The sequence below is a fragment of the Euleptes europaea genome, chromosome 6, assembly GCF_029931775.1.
Source record: "Euleptes europaea isolate rEulEur1 chromosome 6, rEulEur1.hap1, whole genome shotgun sequence".
Lineage (NCBI taxonomy): Eukaryota > Metazoa > Chordata > Lepidosauria > Squamata > Sphaerodactylidae > Euleptes > Euleptes europaea.
The window spans coordinates 55,223,967-55,243,722 of NC_079317.1; the positions used below are offsets into that span (position 1 = coordinate 55,223,967).

The 19,756-nt window shown below is 41.9% G+C and overlaps 1 protein-coding gene across 1 annotated transcript in view; it reads right to left on the reverse strand.

The window, feature by feature from the left end:
• Nucleotides 1-19,756, reverse strand: part of PCNX1 (pecanex 1) — a 107,211-nt gene that overhangs the window by 11,248 nt on the left and 76,207 nt on the right. Inside the window, exons 16-29 of the mRNA XM_056851026.1 lie at nucleotides 18,468-18,559; nucleotides 17,501-17,610; nucleotides 15,810-15,915; nucleotides 15,256-15,348; nucleotides 13,797-13,947; nucleotides 13,333-13,474; nucleotides 9,674-9,851; nucleotides 8,098-8,206; nucleotides 7,553-7,682; nucleotides 6,082-6,140; nucleotides 4,556-4,771; nucleotides 3,386-3,639; nucleotides 2,557-2,787; nucleotides 331-431 (exon numbers count right to left, since the gene is read on the reverse strand). Of these exons, the coding sequence (XP_056707004.1) occupies nucleotides 331-431; nucleotides 2,557-2,787; nucleotides 3,386-3,639; nucleotides 4,556-4,771; nucleotides 6,082-6,140; nucleotides 7,553-7,682; nucleotides 8,098-8,206; nucleotides 9,674-9,851; nucleotides 13,333-13,474; nucleotides 13,797-13,947; nucleotides 15,256-15,348; nucleotides 15,810-15,915; nucleotides 17,501-17,610; nucleotides 18,468-18,559 (1,972 nt within the window). The remainder of the gene's footprint in view (nucleotides 1-330; nucleotides 432-2,556; nucleotides 2,788-3,385; nucleotides 3,640-4,555; nucleotides 4,772-6,081; nucleotides 6,141-7,552; nucleotides 7,683-8,097; nucleotides 8,207-9,673; nucleotides 9,852-13,332; nucleotides 13,475-13,796; nucleotides 13,948-15,255; nucleotides 15,349-15,809; nucleotides 15,916-17,500; nucleotides 17,611-18,467; nucleotides 18,560-19,756) is intronic.

The window sequence follows — 19,756 nt, forward strand, 5'->3', positions numbered from 1 at the left end:
CTCCTAAAACAGACTGCCCAGGACTTTGCCTCAGCTACACTATGCACGACGTACAGAGACAAAGAAGTTTTCCTGGAATTATAGTGGGAGGTTAGGCTTATTCTCTCCCTTTTTAATTTACTGCAATAATTAGTCACATCACTTCCATTTGCAGGCACTTACCTACTCATTAAATGTCACTGATTACTCAGGACTTTGACCCATACCTCACAAAAGCAATCTGAGCTATATTTTCATGCTAAGATCTGTAGGGTGGGGGATGGGAAGTGACATGTGAAACAACCTGAACCTCCTCTCATGAAACCTTTTAGAATAAGAAATTTGCATTACCTAGACATATGATGTGACGCGGTCCCCAAGGCTCTCCGACCAAGAACACACAGTCCATAGCAAAGGGTCACTAACGAAGAATCTTTATCTGCATTCAATGGCTTCAAGTAGAGAAGAGTGTGAAATTGTTAATATAAAATGAGTACAAAGTTGTCATGTAGGAAAAGAGATAGAAGAGTTAATGCAGAAATGATTAGAATGAGTACATTAACATTGCCCTACACCCTTAGAACATAAGAAGGGCCCTGCTGGATCAGACCAGTGGTCCAATTAGTCCAGCATCCTGTCTCACACAGTGGCCAACCTGTTAATATGGAGGGCCATCAATAGGGCATAGCGGCCGAGGATTTCCCCTGATGTTGCCTCCTTGCACTGATATTCAGAGGTTTACTGCCTCTGAACGTGGAGGTCCCCTTTAGTCACTGTGGCTAGTAGCCACTGACAGACCTATCCTCCGGGAATCTGTCTAACTCCATGAACATTTTACCACTTATACACACAAACACACGTTGTGTGTGTATGGCAGCACTGTGCCTAAACTCTTATTTTCAGATTCTGAAAGCCTGGGAAATGGATCACACCACTTAATTTCAGGCAAAAGTCACGCAACGATGTCAACCTTCATCTTTGCTCGCAGTGATCTGAATGTGTGAGAATGTGATTTGGGTGTGTATCTGCCATGATGTGCAAATTTAGTGTTGAGACTTAGGGGTAAAAGGACTTGAAAACAGTCAGTATTGTAATACCTTTACTTAAATCTATAACATTGCCACGTGAACTAATATTTACAGTTCCGGCCACCACCCCAATTCAAAAAAAGCTATTAGTATACTTTTATTCCCCCTTAAAGACCTCAAGGCAGTGCACATGGTTCTCTCTTCCTCCTTTTGTCATCAAAGTGAGCCTGTGACAGACATTAAGTTGAGAGATTGGCACAAGATCCCACAGAAAGCTTCATAGCTGATTGGGGACTTTGAACTGTGACTCCAAGATCCTAGTTGGACATTCTAGCCATTATACCATGCTGGCTCTTAACAAGGAACTGACAAAGATGCAGAAAAAGGCAGCCATAATGATCAGGGTGTTGGAGCATCTTCCCAAAGAAGAAGGGCTAAGGCACTCAATGCTCTTTAGCTTAGAAGAAAAGATCAGTAAACAGGATGTGCCAAAACTTTGTTCAGTGTTTACTGGTGTGAATAGAGAGATGAGACATTTTATCCCTTTCCCAGAACTGAAACTCAGTCACACCAATGAAAATTGACTGGCACAAGATTCAGGATGGGGAGGGAAGCAGCATGGTATAGCCCAATCTCCTCAGATCTTGGAGGTTAAACAAGGTTGGTACTTTCTAGCCCGCCCTGAGCCTGGTTTTGGCCGCGGAGGGCGGGCTAGAAATTAATTAAACAAACAAAAGGGAGACAACCAAGGAAGACTCTATGGAGGAAAGCAAACCACCCGCTACTCACTTGCCTTGAAAACCCGTTGCTGTGATCACTATAAGTTAACTGCAACTTGAGGCATTTACACACACAGATTCAGGACATGACATACACTTGAACTTATTTCTTAACTTTCTGCAAGCCAGCTGCGGGCCTTTTCAGTCATGGCACCCAGATCTGGACTGCTCTGCCCTAGGCAACTCAGCTGGTGCTGAACTCATTGTGTTTCAGGCACCAAGATTAATGTCTAATCACAGTTGTTAGCACAGCAGCTAAATGGAACCTCCAGGTTCAGAAGCTGTGTTTCTTTGTATACCTGTTGCTGGGAGAAGGGCTATTGCCTTCATTTCCTGGTAGGGGGCTTCCTGGCAGAACCTGGGTATCCACTATTGGAAACATGTGGCTAAACCAGATGGACTCTTGGCGGACTCCAACAGGGCAGTGGTTCCAAATCTGCCCCCCCCCCAGGGAGGGCCGTGGAGTTATTGCAAGGGACCTGCAAATCCATATGCACACTAAGCATTGCCATTTTGATCTTTCTGATCTAGTCATTATGTATTTTCTCCATCAATGGATACTAATAGTATAACTACTATTGTGTGTGTGTGGGGGGTGTTGCAAAATGTTTTGATGTTAAAAAAGGGTCCACGTAGTTAAACACGTTGGGAACCACTGCAATAGAACCATTATCATTCTTTACCTTTATTGCATTGTTTTTATGTGGAACAATACTACACCTAAAGTTGTTAATCAATGAATCAGAACTCCCTGGGTAAACAAGGCTTACCTTTTCTCTTTGAGAACAGCAGTATTCTATCCAATTGAGATAAATGACACAAAAACTTTCTCTGGAGATCCCTGCTAGGCGATGGTCATAATCCTCATCAATATTAGGATTAAATGTAGGATCCACATCAACATAGGTTGGGTCAGCACACTGTTGCAGTCCTTCCTGCATTGTTTCATTTGATAACCATTCCTCCAGCTTGGGAGAAGATGTGACATAGTAGATGATGCCCTACAAAGACAAGGGGTAAGATGCATTAAAGTATATATACTTGATAGCAATGTTTTATGGCAATTACGTATGTCTCTGCAAATACAGGAAGAGGGAACAATACTGTGAAATTGCTGGAGCAATTTGATTGATTTGCCCATCGTTTTTTGACAGGAGGAGAAAAAAAAGAACAAGGAAAAAACTTTGTCTTGATTTACCCACTTTCTCAGAAACTTTAAACAAATTACATTTTGAAAACATTTCAAGAATAGGTTCGCAAGATTTGTTATTTTGAAAGAGAAGGTTTATATTTGATATTCCAACTGCACATTACTTTTAGCATGGGTTGGAGTCTCAATGCTCACAATTTCTAATCAGTGTTTTTAAAAGTATGGCTCCATCTTTACTTCTTTTTTTAAAATACTGGCTATTTTATTTTCCAAAGTAGAGATATCAACAGACTGGGTGGTGGTATTATAAACCTCATGAAAGAATAGATGGTTTTAATTATTTGGCCTACCAATCAGCTTTTCCCATAACATTCCATAAACCTTCACTATATACCCATTCTTCCAACCCTCAACCCAAAGAAACCAACGTGTAGGATCCAGAATTGTACCTTGACATAGTAAGTGGTGAGAATCTTCCTAAGATCAAAGACCTGAAGCATGGATGCGGCACTGTTGTCTGTGATGCTGTAGCCCTCTAAGACATACTTTGTGACCAGAACCTCCCAGGCTAGCCAGCGCTGGCCAAAGCCAGCATTGAAAGATAATATGTGAGGTACATGACCAGGTTCACAGCAACAAAACCCTTCGTCTTCCTCTACTCCCTCAGTGATGGCTTCTACTTCTCGTTGCTGACAGTAAGTTCCTGAAGGAAGAGAGAAAATAACTCTAATAGCAGCAATGCTTTCTAGTTACAATATTTTACCTGGGTGGTCACAGAGCTTCACATACATTATGTCAGCCATCCTTACAACAGCCTTGTAAATAATATATTCCTCCTCCCCGCTCCCCACCCTAGATCCAGTGGCTTGCTTAAAGCTGATCTGGACTTCAAACTGGAGAATTCTAGCTTCCCGAGCTCAAGTTCTTGATTATGCAGCCAAGTAGAAAATTGTCAGAAATTGTCAAACATAATCATCACAAAAACACAGTGGACGTTTCCAAGTGTTTTAAATGTAAACCAAGTTTAAACTGTCTAATATACAACTACACTAAGCTTGAAAGAAGGAGCGTTTGCACACAAAACTGACAGTACCTGTCGATAAACTGTATATCAAATTAAAGCAGGGGTGGGGAACGTCAGGCCCGGGGGCCGTTTAAGGCCCGCGGAGTCATTTGGTCTGGCCCTTCGTGGGTCCTGGCAGATCTCTAGCTCAGAAGGATCTAAGGCACGATCCACCCCCTCCCACGGACAGGAATAGCCTGTATTCAAGGCAGATGTGAGTTTGTTTTGCCAAGAAAAGGAACCCTTTACCCCCCTTGCCGAAGAGTCATTAGCTATGGAGCTGCTAGGACCACCCAAGAAACTGTGTTAACCCTTTCCCACCTGGGCCGTGGAGAAACGTATTGGTTGGCTAATTTTTAAGTTGATAATTTTGTATGGCCCACAAATGATGTTATAAGTATCCAAATGGCCCTTGGCAGAAAAAAGGTTCCCCACCCCTGAATTAAAGGATCACGCTAAAAATAACCTGCTTGCAAATGAAAGCTTCTGAAACAGGAGAAGACCTGTACAAATTCAAATAGATTTAGGAAAAGTTTGTCCAAGTAAACATTCTCACCTCTAAATTCAAGCCCCCTCAGCTGAAAGGTGACCAGGCCGTTGCCTATCTCTATAAGGTGTACTAGTGCATTGAGGTAGTCAGATGCAAGAATAAAACAATCTCCAGTACTGTAGTTCCCCCATCGCCCTAACAGCAAGTCTCCACACAAGCTATGCTGCAGAGAGCGAGTTAAGTGTTCATAGAAGATTGAGTTCAAGTTATTGTCATCTGAACCTGCAGGGGGAAATTCCAGACCTCAGTAAGCTCAAAGTTAAGCTTTCAATCCACGTTTACAGTTTCTTGACATTAAAAAGTATTCAAAGGTATGTTCTTTATTGATAGCAGAAAGCAACTATTCTAATTAAAGTTTAAAGCAGCAACCAGATGCTCATTGTCAGGTTTTATGCTTTTAACCTTCTAGAAAATTAGCATTATCTGGGCAAATAGTACCCTGCAAGGAACTATCTTGCCACATGAAGAGTCAAAACCATGGGTCTATCAAGGTCAGTACTGTCTAATCTGACAGGTAGCAGTTTTTGGGTATCACAGATCTTTTACATCACCTACTATGGGATTCTTTTTTTTGCGTTTATGTGATGCAAAGCAAATGCTCTATCCGAGCCACAGTCCTACCCCAAAAGCATGTTGTTCATGCCGTTTACCATCTACACATATTGCAGAGATTGTTGAGAGAAGACTGCCACGTAGTGAGGTGAGGTGTCACCTACTCTATTTCTCCTTTTCAGCAGTGTCAAGCAAACCACTGAACATGGTAATGGGTTGAATGGGCTCCAAAAAATTGAAAACCTATCAAGGTAAAACTGCAACACTGTTCATCCAATAATGACACCAATTAGGTACTGTGGATTCAGCCTGCATTTTCTCTTAAGAGGAATTTGCTCAAAATGAAAAAAATAGTAAAGATGTACAAGACATCACAACCATGCTAGCAAAAGATAAACCTATCTTCCAGCAATTCACAAAATGGGTTGCTTATTGGAGAATAAACACAGAAGTACTTAGTTAAAAATCTTAGCCATTGTAAGTAGACAATAGTTTAAGTACTATGCAGAATTAAAGAGAGAGAATTTGAGAAGACTAGTGAAAAAGCTTAATGGGATCAATGATAGAAACAAAGCTATATTAAGGATAAAGGTATATCATGCTGAGGTATGAGCTGTGAGTAGCCCACTTGAATACATCAGCTTAAACAATATAATAGGGATATTTTTCTTTGATTCCCTCTGCAGTTTTATTTCTAAATGTCAGTTCCATCTTCTGATTACCATGAAACATATTACTAAGGTGGTAACACACATCCCAAATGCTGAATTCCAAGTACTCATATCAGTGTTACTATTAATATCCACAAACTTCATTAAGCAGCTAATACAAGCAACATTGATTTATACAATCAAGTAACATCTATGTAATTGATCTGTAAATCAAATCTACTTTTCCTGAAAGCAGTAAAGGTCAGGCCATGTACCATTATACACACAAATCATACACAATTTTTCCTGTGCTTTTTAATAAACGATTACCTGGATTTCTATCAAGTTGAGAAGCCAGTCTTGTGTTTGAGTGGTCCACTCTTTTTGTACTAAAGAAAATGGCAAAATGTTAAGATCTGTTTAGTCCCTTTGAAAGCGTAAGTAATGGGTTTAAAACACCCTTGAAACAAAACTGCACTCCCAGCTCCAGGTGTCCATTTCCTTCCCACTCTACTTGACACATGGCCATTCTCTGCCACCATGTTTTCCCTCCAGATGCAAGAGTGAGAAAGCCCATGTGGAACCCAGGCCATTTCCCATCTGGTGATTGTATTTCAAATTTCAACAGTCTCCTGCAAGAGAAATTGCTTCTACAGCAGCAACAGCATCTTGTGGTTTTGCCCCAGCTAAGGGAATAAAGCGAAGTGATAAGACTACCACCAAGATTGCAAACTAAAACTTACACTGCTGTGAAAAGCAATTGTTAGGGAGACAACAGTTATAAAGCAGCTGAAATACTGCCCCAAAGGCAGGAGAATCCAAGTGGATAATAGATGTTTGGTTCCTTTAAATCTCATAATTTACCAGGCTGGTAGAAAAAGTCCTGGTTTTTGTTCTCTGAAATCACAGTAGTAATTCAAAATTTAAACACAGGTTCTGATTGGCTTTGCAAAGAAAACAATATTTTTTTTTCTATGTTACAGGACAAAATGCTCCTTCAAGCACCAGAAAGCTATGCCAGTTATTTCTGACTTGCACAGTTCACCAGCAAAAGATCCCAGAGGGTCGCACTAGAAGTTAGACAATGAAGGAAGTTGACAGGAAGCAAGCTGATTAATTTGAAATGTGGAGCCAGAGGAGAGTTTTACGGATACCATGGACTGCCAAAAAGACAAATAGATCAAATCAAGCCTGAACTCTCCCTACAAGCTAAAATGACTAAACTGAGGCTGTCATACTTTGGTCATATTATAAGAAGACAAGTCAATGGAAACAACAATAATGCTAGGAAAAGTTAAGGCAGCAGGAAAAGAGGAAGACCCAATATGAGATGGATTGACTCAATAAAGGAAGCCACGGCCCTCAGTTTGTAAGACCTGAGCAAGGCTGTTAATGACAGGACGGTCTGCAGGACATTGATTCATTGGGTCACCATAATCTGAAGCAACTTGTTGGCACTTAATGCACACACAATTGTGCAGAAGCCAAATGAAGCTGAGATTGCATTTAAAGTGTCTCCTGAATACTATGGAACTCTGAAAAAAAAAAAACCTTCAATCCATTTGTCATACAGCGTTTTGGTGGCTCTGCTATTTTGAACATTTTAAACACTGAAGTATTTATGCAGTCATGTAGTATCGTATGTATTGTAGAATCAACAAAACTACCACCAAGGTAAAGCAAATACAAGGTTTCTGGAAACAACCATTCAAATAAGCTCATCCCCAAACATCACACTTTGGACATCTGCACTTGAAATGTCAACACTACACATGCTTTTTAGGGCTGAAATGGAACCTACTTGTAGTCTCGCTCCCAGAATTTAACAGGTCTGACATAAGAAGTGATGAATATTGCACTTCCCAAAAAAGGGTTTAGAGGAGTAGAGAAAAAAGCAGACACAACTGCTTGGACAAACAGCATTGCGGAATCTGTAGGGTAACAGAGTTAAGGATGGTTTGATTGTCACCTAGTTCTATTTTGACAGGGCAGAATGCAAACAGCAACATCAACACCTTTAAAACTGACCATATTGTTTAAAAAGCTGCAAAAGCACCGTGATCCAAGTTTGGCAAGTACAATACACACAAAACTGGAGTGACACAGTACTGCTCTTGTTCTGGAAGCATGCCATGACTCCCGTTTCCAACCATCTACCCAACGGAACCACTCCCTCTACATCAGAGATATTCATGCCTGCTAGGTCTCTTTCGTAAGTGCACCAAACCAGCAAATTCACTCCCATTTTTGCTTTCACTTGCTACGCATTTTACTTATTGTTGTTTGGTCTTTGGAATTCATTCTAAATTACAAGATACAGAATACGATGGAGCTTTGAAAGGATACGTGGCACAGCAAAGGGCTGGGCGAAAGCATGAAAAGCAGACCCCCATGTGATTTGCCAAGGAGCAATATAAGTGTACACAAATCTCAACTTGTAAAAAAGCTCCCAAAGCTAGAGGGATATAGAAAGAAGACATACACATACTTAATTGTCATTTGCAAACAGAAGCAAAGTAATTGATCTCATACTCTTGATACACCCCTTCAATTTCATAGTAGTAGTTTTAGAAGAACAACCATCACATTTGTTGACCAGCTCATACATCCTCAAAAGAAAAAATTATTTAAAATATTTATATCCCACCTTATTTTTTAGCCTCGAGGCAGCTAACAGCAAACAGTTTAAAAAGTAGAGTTGGGGATTTTATTTCCTTCAATCTATGAATGTCTGAATCGCTTATGCCTTAGTTGAACAGTTTATTTCGCTATGAGGGGCACAAAACTTTTGTTTAATTTTGCCGTCAAGTCACAGCTGACTTACGGCGACCTCGTAGGGTTTTCAAGGCAGGAGTCACTGCTACTGCCTGCCTCTGAGTCATGACACTGGTGGGTCCTTGGAGGTCTCCCATCCAACTACTAGCCAGGGTCAGGATGTGTGACTGGCCCAAGATCACCCAGCATGCTTCCATGGTGCGAATGGGGATTTGATCCTGAGTTTCCCGGGCCCTAGTCCAACACCTGAACCACTACACTATGACAATTCTATTTCTCTTATGGAATAAAATAAATACACAAAATAGAATGTTTAACCTTAAAATTAATTAACAACTACGAACAATATAAGGAGAAAAATAACAGGATCACATTCGTATATCCATCTTGGCATTTGCTGCCCTCCTTTCTTCCCTCTTCTTATTCTCTGTTGAAGGGAAAGTTAACAGCTTTCCATCTGTCTGACTTAGCTTCATCTCTAACTGTCAATAAGCAACACTGGTAAATTAGTTCTGCCTGGCTTTTTCCTCTTTACACCGTTTGCTGTTGTTAACTGCCTTTAAGATTCAAAAGTATATTTTATTTCTTTACTTAATTTATGTGTAAAGTGCCGTCAAGTCGCAGCCGACTTATGGCGACCCCTTTTGGGGTTTTCAAGGCAAGAGACTAACAGAGGTGGTTTGCCAGTGCCTTCCTCTGCACAGCAACCCTGGTATTCCTTGGTGGTCTCTCATCCAAATACTAACCAGGGCCGACCCTGCTTAGTTTCCGAGATCTGATGAGATCAGGCTAGCCTGGGCCATCCAGGTCAGGGCACTTAATTTATACCCTGCCTTTATACTCAATGGGGACCCAAAATGGCTTACATCATCCTCCTGTCCTTCTCCTTCCAACAACCCTGCGGGCTGAGAGTGTAAGAATGGCCAAAGGTCACCCAGCAAGCTTCCGTGGCAGAGTGGAGGTTTCAACCTGGGTCTCTCAGATCCTAGTTAACATTCTAACCACTTACATACTATGTGTGAGTGAAGTTCTTTTAAGATGGGAGGGAACAATCGCCACACCAGTTCAGTGATTTTATTCCCATCCATGATGGCTAAGGAGACTGCTGTCACATGATGGCATGAAAACATGTTTCATCTGATGTTACCTTACTGAACAGTATGGACATGAAGAACAAATCTAGCAGCATAGTCTCCGAGAAATGCTTGTAGTCAAATGTGAAGAAAAGCACTGTGAAAAGGACAGTCACATACTGGTAGGTTGGGTTGCTGAAAGAAGAGCGCAACAGTTTCATACCAGCTATGGTAATCATTAACGCACCAAGCCTGCAATGCAAAAAAAGATATGGGTCAGGTGTTGCAAGCATCTGCTGGATGAGTCGCCAGATCTTTCTACTGCTCACTATTTCTTTGTACCTTTCATATCTCCTTGAAGTTTAATGCTGTATTGATTGCATTTTTGCTGTCATTTGTTTTAACATGCTATATCAATACAAGGATAGTAGAATTCTGCAGCCATAGGAAGAAGAAGAGTTGGTCTTTATACCCCACTTTTCTCTACTGTAAGGAGTCTCAAAGTGGCTTACAACTGCCTTCCCACCCCCAACAGGCACTCTGTGAGGTAGGTGGAGTTGAGAGAGTTCAGCGAGAACTGTGACTGGCTCAAGGTCACCCAGCAGGCTTTATGTGGAGGAGTGGGCAATCAAACCCGCTTCTCCAGATTAGAGACTGCCATGAGAACATAAGAAAGGCCATGCTGGATCAGACCAAGGTCCACCAAGTCCAGCAGTCAGTTCACACAGTGGCCAACCAGGTGCCTCTAGGAAGCCCACAAACAAGATAACTGCAGCAGCATTATCTTGCCTGTGTTCCAAAGCACCTAATATAATAGGCATGCTCCTCTGATCCTGAAGATAATTGGTATGCATCATGACTGGTATCCAGTTTTTCTAGTAGTCATGAATAGCCCTCTCCTCCATGAACATGTCCACTCCCCTCTTAACCACTACACCACACTGCTCTTAATCACTACACCACACTGGATATCCAACCACACCACTCTTAACTACTACATCATGCTGGACTGGCTATTCCGAATCAATATGACAGATCCCACCTCTTTTTATACTAACCTGTTCTTGCCTCAGTTCACAGTCTCCTTTACATTCTTCCCCAAGTTTCCTACACTTCACATTTCATAGACTTGGTCCATTCTTAGTCCATTCCTTACTCTATATGCTTTCTTCAGCCACGTTCTCACGAGGCTTTCTGCTCCTACCTCCCAGAATCTTTCTACTCAGCCTGCCCCATAAAGGTACTCCTGCACCTAGGATCTGAATGCTGTTTTAATCCTAACTTCCCCTTCCATCATAGAAGCTCCATGGAACACATTCTCACAAATTTTACTTCCAATGCAATGTTCATGAACATTCCATGTTACCATAGCAGCTCAGCCAATCAGTCAAGAGCTTCACTGCACAAATGTATTACGCTAGGAATTCAGTTAAATATCATGTTATTCAGTAAGCACACTCACATTTGACTTCTATTTTATGGTCTTACCAAAACAAGACTAGCCACCTTAGTGGCCCTTATGAGGTCAGAAAGGTGGGGTATAAATCTGGTAAAATAAATTAAATACAAAAGAATGCCACAAGTAGCAGCTCCAAAATATGATTTAAGGACACTTGAAAAGTGATTGTGTTGTTTTTTTCTTGAAAAGTGATTGTGTTGTTGTTATTTCAATCTGGTGCCAGGTGATGGGAAAGGCCTCACCTAAGATCCAGGAGATCTGCTGCCTGTCCAAGTAGATAACACTGACTTTGATAGACCAATGTTCTGACTCACTATTAGACAGCTTTACGTGTACACTCCAGGAAGTTGTGATCTCAGATTAGCTTGATTTTCCAGGAACTGTTTATTAGCTTCACACCTGAACGGAATTTATTACTTGAAGTGTTTTCCTCTGTAAATGCCATCTGGAGAGTGTCCACATTTAAAAGGTGAACTATGTAATTATCTGTATGATAGTATGTGGTGATAAAGCTTAAAATGTAGATTGGCTGAGAGGGCATGATGGCACAGTGTCTTTCATGGACATTTTAACAGCACAGGGAACAAGACATGAGAATGTGTCTAGTATGAAGGAAAAGGCCTAGCTCCAAAAAAAGCAGAAGAAGTGGTAAACCAGCATCTTGGCAGTACTACTCCAGATTGCTAACAGAGACTTGCAGCTGGCTCCTCCATACATATTAAAGATCCCTGCATACAGAAGACTATGGTCATTTATTCATGGCTGTTTGCTGCGGTTTCCACGCTTTGTTGCTCCAGACCTTATTTTTGATTTTTCACAGCTGCCGCGAATTGGCCCATAAAATTCACAGCATCCCAGCAGCAACTCAAACCTGTGTTGCTACGATCTTTCCCTTTGCCCCGCCCTTTCTGCCAGAGGGTCACATGAAAAACTCCCTGGAGTCAGATTTCTTCTCCCCGCTCATCCCAGCAAATGTCTCCTACCTCTCCCCACCCCCAGGGGCAGCTATTGGCCAAGGGTTCTGTTTTTGTCCCAACCAGAAGCCCGCCCCTTTTCGTGCACTTTGCGTGGCCACTAGATCCGAGCTTGAGTGCCGTATCAAATCTCTACGGCAAGATTATAAGAGATGTGTGGTCTCCCATGCATAAATGGCCCTGGGCGCTTTGGCTGCTGCACTAATGAAGAAAGAAAAAATAAGGGGGAAACAAAGGGGAGGTGAAGAAAAAAAAGGTGTGCGAGCATAAATCACGAGGGGAGAAGTGAAAAGAACTATTCCAAAGGGGGACGAAGCAACAAGTCAGGATACACCATCAAAAAGGGGGGGGGGAAACTAAAAGAGAAACAAGGAAAGCAGACAGAAGCAGAAAACAGAAGTCACTGGGAAAAGGAATCCAAAGCTGAAAGGGAAGGGGGGAACCGTGCCGAGTCAAAGCAGAAAGGGAGACAAGGGCCGTTTACACAGGGGAAGTTTTGCCTTGGATTTGCCGCTCTCTCTAGATGCACATTTTCCCCATCCAAATTCTCAAAACTCTGCATTGGGGGCTTATTGTTGAGTTTTGAGAATTCGGATGGGGAAAATGTGTATCCAGAGAGTGGCAAATCCAAGGCAGAACTCCACATGCATTTGGTTGCATGAAAGTGGAGTCGAGCGGTTTGGAGCCCGATAAGACTTCTCCTTCCCCCTCTCCTTCGAATGCCTCCCCTCTACGGAGCTGTGATGGGCGGAGTTGTGACAGAGGTGGGGGCGGGCCTCAACAGTCAACAGTGAGCTTGTCGGCAAGAGGAGGGCTGAAAGGTCAGGGGCAGACACAACCGTTGTCAAATGCTGTGGCCTTTTTCTCAAGAGTAATCCAAGCTACATCGGGCTTTATGAATTCGATTCGATTCCATGAATAACCTTTTAAGTTCTGGGGTTTTTTTGCTCCGCCTCAAGAGAGCAGCAATTTTTGAGTGAATAATTGACCCATATGTCAGTTCAAAAAACTACCTATCATTCAAACTGAAGGAAGCAGGACCCTTGAGGAAAAGGGCGGTGGAGATGGGGAACTTAAGCAAAATGGAGCTCAGACAGAAAGGCCTTTGAAGGGCAAAGGGCTTAAAATCAAAAGGGCCTATAAGTTGGGGGCAGGGGAGGAGAGAGATAGGAGTGGAGAGAGATAGGAGTGACAGAGAGTCTGGTCAAAAGACAAGGCTTTAAAAAAAAAATTCCAAAACATATAGGATACTATGTAATATGGTCAAAATAATACAAGTATCACATTTGTTCCTACTTACTCTGCATCCAGTCTTTTTGGACTAGCAATAGCCTTTGCACTGCTGCTCAGTTCATTGAGGACTATTAAAGGGTAAATAATATTTTTCTCCACAAAAAGAAGCCATATATGAAGTTTCTCAAACCACATCACATGTGCAGCATCTAAAAGAAATTCACAGAGTACAACATGGAACTACGCAGATCAGGAGTCTGGATATCACCCAGAACAAACAACAGTAAATGAAAGCTCAGCTATTTCTACCCCATAAATAGCGATCATCCAACACAGCAGTCACTGTAATAGAAAATCTGCTTCCCATCAGTACAAAGTTCTAACTTTTCTGTAAGTAAGGAGGCTTTCTGTAGAAGGAAATGTAACTTCAAGCCAACAATATTTAGAGATTATAAAAAGCAATATTTAATAAGAATTAAATCCATGGAAAACTGCCATAGATCAAGTGTTTAAAAGATCGGTACTACTTACTGCGGACTTCAAATTGATAGTATTCCTTGGTTTTCAGCAATGGGTGAGAGAAACAGTGCCAAGGGAGCTGTTTCCGGAGTTGAGGCAGCACATAATGGGTTATAAAGCCTACTGAGCCCACTAATACATACAAAACATATCTCAAGACGGGCTAAAAAAAAAGTTGCAGGAAAAAAAGTTTAGTCACAACACCAACAAGTAGTCATTCCCTTTCAGAATTGCTTTTCTCAGTTCTATGTACAGAATGGCAATGCTGGATGTAAAGGTTCATCTATACCAGCTGTTTTTTTCTTGAGATATGTTCCAGGTAGGGCTGCACTGTCCAGTTGAATCATCAGCAAAGAATATTTTGACCAAAGGTGTCCCTGATTAACTGGGTAGCAGGTTTTAAAGAACATTCTTGACTGTTTTTATCATGTGTATGTAAATGCCACAGGTGGCATGTGTCATCTTCAGAGACATCTCTCCTCTCACAAAGAAAGGTGTCTCCTGAGATAGTGCCTTAGGTAATCATATATGAATACGTTGCCTAAAAATGCAATTTGCTCAGAACTCTTATTTGCATGCAAATCTATCCAGGATTATAACAGTGTGGTGAAGTGGTCAAGAGCGGTGGACTCTAATCTGGAGAACTGGGTTTGATTCCCCACTTTTCCACATGAGTGGCAGACTCTAAATCTGGTGAACCAGGTTTGTTTTCCCATGCCTCCACATGAAGGCTGCCGGGTGACCTTGGGCTAGTCACAGTTCTCTCCAAACTCTCTCAGCCCCACCTACTTCACAAGGTGTATGTTGTGGGGAGAGGAAGGGAAGGCGATTGTAAGCCAGTTTGAGACTCCTTAAACGTAGAGAAAATCAGAGTATAAAAACCAACTCTTCTTCTTCTAATAAAGTAAGATGCCTGATCCACTGGCTCTCTTAGTCCCATGATATATCAAGCACTACCCCCATAATTTGCCTTCCAGAGAGTATACTATGCTAATATTTGACTGTCGAAATCCTCTTTCCAACACTTTTCTTTGGTAAATCATATAAGGGGGGGAGGAGATTAGATTCTTGACCAGACAGCTAAGTTCTTGTGTGCTGATTGGTTAACATCGTAACTTTCCTTGTAATGAGATTTTTCTATTTGAAGCGAGACTATAAATTACGCCAACTACGGCTTATCTACAGAAAACTTCCTCATAACAGAACAAGAGAAATGAAATATTTCTGGGCCTTCTGGCTAGCTTAATATTCCTTTCTTCCATATTGTTCCTAAAGGCATTTATGGGGGTTGGCCAGATCCCTAAGTAAAGAGAGGTTTAAGAAAGCAATTATCCTGTGTGGCTGAAGAATCCAAAACGGCAGTGACACTGCCATTATATAACTATTAAAAAAATAATATTGCCTAAGCTACACATACAATTTTTTTTTGATACAGGTATTTTAGAAAATCTGAAAACATAACCAACATTACCTGCAGAACTGTGAATACTGTGCTGACATGGATTGCAAAATAAAGTACACCAATAACTACGCACACAACAAGATCAGACTGCAAACGCTCACTCTGAGAAGAAAAGAGAAATATTTAATGCAATAAGCTAAAGAAGATCATGCAATAAAATGTTTAACAACCATCTTGCTCTTTTGTGGTCTGTAAGCACTGATCATCATTGTACATAACCTAAGGTGTGCAAAAATTATTTCCAGGAGAGTGGATACATTAACAGTAATAAGCATTATGGTTAAATGTTCTTCTGTTCTAATGTTAATTTCTGTGATCATAAAGTTTTAGGGTTTGGGTTCTTGGTGGTCTACCAGACTGTACAGAGGTGATATGTTTAGAATTAACTACCATGAAAGGCATTTCACAAAGGCCTCAAAGCATTTGAACTAAATAGAAACAAAGCTTTTACTTTGAAAATTTCAGCTCAAAAATACATTAAGGATTTAGTACCTCGCTATTTACTATGTTTACATGAAAATTGGCTAACATACATAGCAGATCTGAGACTTTTTCCCACTTACCACTGAATTTCTAAGTTTTTCAGGTAATGGGTCTTTAACTTCAGACAATGGATCTTCTGGGTTTTTATCTTCTGAAGTAGGAAAAAGTTTTGATTGCACTAAAGAGCTAAAAATAGAAAGAAAAGATTTCTCCGTAAAGACTGTGCACTGATCTAAGACCAGAAACAAAAGCTAATAAATTCTATACAGAGAAGATAACTGTGTTATTTATTCTTTATTCCCTTTTATGAAGGGCACTCATTATGTCATGCTGCATACTCTGTCCAATCACATTCACAGAATGACACTCTGCAAGACACCACTGCGATTGCTAGATCTGAAGAAGATATTCCCCAGTGATTAAAAATTGTTGTAGAGATACTGTTTTCTCAGCATTCAAACAGAAGTGCTGTCGCAAAGAAATGTACAATTTGCCACAGTGGGCATGGAATCGTATAGGGGAATGGACAGTATATAGTGTCTATCCCCATAGATACAGGAATTCAACCACTCCTCTGAATCCCCAAATTTCTGCCTGGTGTGATAATTACATGCTGTAGGATGATACTTGATAAATGGTTATTTATAAACACCCATAGTTACAGTGGAATTGATTTGAAGATCAATGTAGTGCATTGAACAACTACACTGTTCTTCAAATCAATTCTGCTGTTAACTCACTACCAAAATGTTCTCGCCAGGACCCTCAAGAAAGGCATAAGATCTGAAGTCCTCTCTGTTCCCTGGATACATTAACACAAATGTTCACAACCAGAGGCCAAACTATATGTGATGGCATTCTTGTGGCTGCCACAAAAACATGGTCGTTGTTGTAAAGTCCTTGGGCTTGCAGCACAGTAGGCTGAGGCACTCTTGGTCCCCACACTTATCAAACGCCAAAACAGTTCCCCCCTCCAGTAGTTTTGGCACTTGAAAAGATGAGGGGAGAGGAAAAGAACACTACACTGCAGGCCTGATCAGGGTAGGGCCCTTGCTAGTTTGGCCCTGTAGCACCTAGCACCAGGATCGCCGCGTTCCAAAGAACCTCTTCTTACAGTGAGGTGGTTCTTGCAGTGCCATTAGGCCTAACAATAGGGTTGCCAGGTCCCCACTAACCTGTGGCAAGAGGTTTCTCTTCAGTTGCGTGCGTGTGCGCCGACGCAACACTTCCGGTTGTAAACAGGAAGTGCCGCCTGGCACACGGGGCTGCAGTGGGCGGCCCGCTCGCCCTGGGGAGAGCAAAGGAAGGTTCCCAACTGGCGAGCAGGCCTGCAGAGGGTGGCCTGTTTCCCGGCTGAAGAGGGCGAGGGAAGGTTCCCGGCTGGTGCATGGGCCTGCAGTGGGTGGCCTGTTTCCCGGCTGGCATGCGGGCCTGCGCATGCACGATTGCCTGCCGACCCTCAGCTGGTCGATGGGCAGAGGGGCACTTTACCGGGGGTTTGCCCGCCACCAGCAGGCACCTGGCAACCCTACCTAACAAGAAGATGGGAAAGTGGGAATCTCAGCCCATGCAAGCAGATGGTAGCAATCTGTATAGCCATGATTGCTTAAAGGCCCCATTCTATATATTATGGGTGTGTTTCAAATGATAATTTCCAGGAAGAAATCTAAATTTGACAGGAGGCTCCGGTCCAACTTTCCTAACTACTACTTTCTTCATCATGTTAATAACAGACTTCTATATAACACGTGAATAGGTAGATACCACTCACAAAAGCACAGAAGGATCACTGCTTTGTCTGCTGAGATGATAGGATATTGCCACTAATAAACCACAGAATACTGAAAAGAGTACAGGAATATGTTGACCATCCCAGGAATCCTGAGTGCAGAGAAATATAGAATCAGTGCTAAGTCTTGTTTCATGGAAGGAATTTTTTATTAATCAAGGTATAAAATAATTAAAACATAATCTAGTGAATTTGAAAGACTACAATGATTTACAGTGCAATCCTATGTCAGGTCACTCTAGGCCACTGGTTCCCAACCAGGGGTCCGTGGACCCCCAGGGTCCGCGAGAACTAAATTAAGGTCCGCGAAATAAAGTTATATACCCATAATAAATTAATATTTTCAATTAAAAGTTCTCTATTATAAATATATATATTCAAATATTATTCTAAGCTTAATGTTTAACTAACAGTTATGATTAAAGTTTATTTTCAAATTCTCAGAATTTTAATTTTGAACCTTGGGGTCCCTGCACTGAACAAAAAAGTCCTAGTGGTCCCTGGTCAAAAAAAGGTTGGGAACCACTGCTCTAGGCAAATCAGTGGGCAGACTGATTTCAGTGGGCAGACTGGAGTCACTGCATAGGAGTCTGCTGCTAGAAACATTTTTAATTACTCAAGGGTAACAAAGACTTACAAACTATCTAATTTGCTCAGTATGCATGCACTACAGAGGTCTGTGTCAGTTATAAACATTATTCTAACCTATCAGCAAAATCAGAAACAGGGCAGAAGCAGCAACTGTAGCAGGGGCAAGACACTTTCTAAAGTGTACAAGAGAGATTTAAACAGGCATACCAACAAGCTGCAATGATACGAAGTCAGACAACAAAATATAATATTGATTTTGCAAATTCTCTAAATTATAATCTCAAATCCAAAAAATAAGATATCTAGCCTAAGATTTTAATATGCAAAAGGTATAGCACCAATGGTATTTATTTCTCACCTTTAGGGCACCGTAACACAATCCATACAACAATGCTACCGCCACAATACTACAGATAAAACTGTAAAGTGCTGCAAGCAGGCTTGTGGTGGCTAGAACATTAAAGATAGATATGTCACCAAAACAGTAACATAAGCTTTATTCACGTTTTTAAAATGAAACATTTATCTCTGTTTTTTTAAACTTTATTTATGCTCTGCTTTTCTCCCCAATGGGGATCCAAAGCAGCTTGCATTGCTCCCCTCTCTTCTGTTTTATCCTCCCATCAACCCTGTGAGGTAGTTTAGGCTGAGAGATTGCGACTGGCCTAAGGTCTCGCAGCAAGCTTCTACAGCAGAGCAGTGATTCGAACCTGGATCCTGCCAATCTTAATCTGACACACTAACCACGATGCGTCACTGCTTTTGTCATCTGGGTAAGCTACACCTGCAATACTCAAATTCTATAATAGCAATACATAGTTACTTAGGAAATTATGTCATAAATTCAAAGAGGCTTATGTTTTTCCAGCTGCACAAGAACAAAGTTATTAAGCACACTGGAGGTTTTTTCTTCCAATTTAAAACCCAAAATACAAGTATGTTGTTCAGTTGCTGTGTATGATTTAAATGTTTTTTTTTCTCAGGAAACACCTCTGTTCTGGGGATGTCATATCAACCCAGCTCTTAAACAGGAATACGTAACATTTGTGCTACAAAAATGCAGTTCCCTTCCTGGCAGCAGAACCACATATGATTTCCAGTGCGTTCCTAAGGAGAGTTACTCTAGTCTATGCCAGTGGTCGGCAAACTCATTAGTCAACAGAGCCAAGTATCAACAGTACAACGATTGAGATTTCTTTTGAGAGCCAAAACGCCTTTTAACAACCATTCATGCACGGGAGGTTTTGCCTTGGATTTGCCGCTCTCTAGATGCACATTTTCCCCATCTGCATTCTCAAAACTCTGCAGGGGGGCCAATAACCCCCCATGCAGAGTGTTGAGAATCTGGATGGGGAAAATGTGCATGAATCAAACATGGCTTCCCCCCCCCCGGGCCCCGACCTCCTCCTCCTCGCCGCCTTCCTTCCCTCCCCGGCCGGCGTGCCGTCCGCCTGTCCGCCCGTCCTCAGCGTCTCAGCCTCCTCCGCCAGCCAAAACCAGTGCAAAAAATCCCGCCCGCTGATTGGCTGCCGCCGCCCGCCTTGGCGCTGCCGGCAAAACCCAGCCACGCTGTGAGGGGAGGGAAAGGGGGGGGAGGAGGAGGGCGCTTTCCAGACCCGCACTCAAGGGCCCAAAGAGCCGTATGCG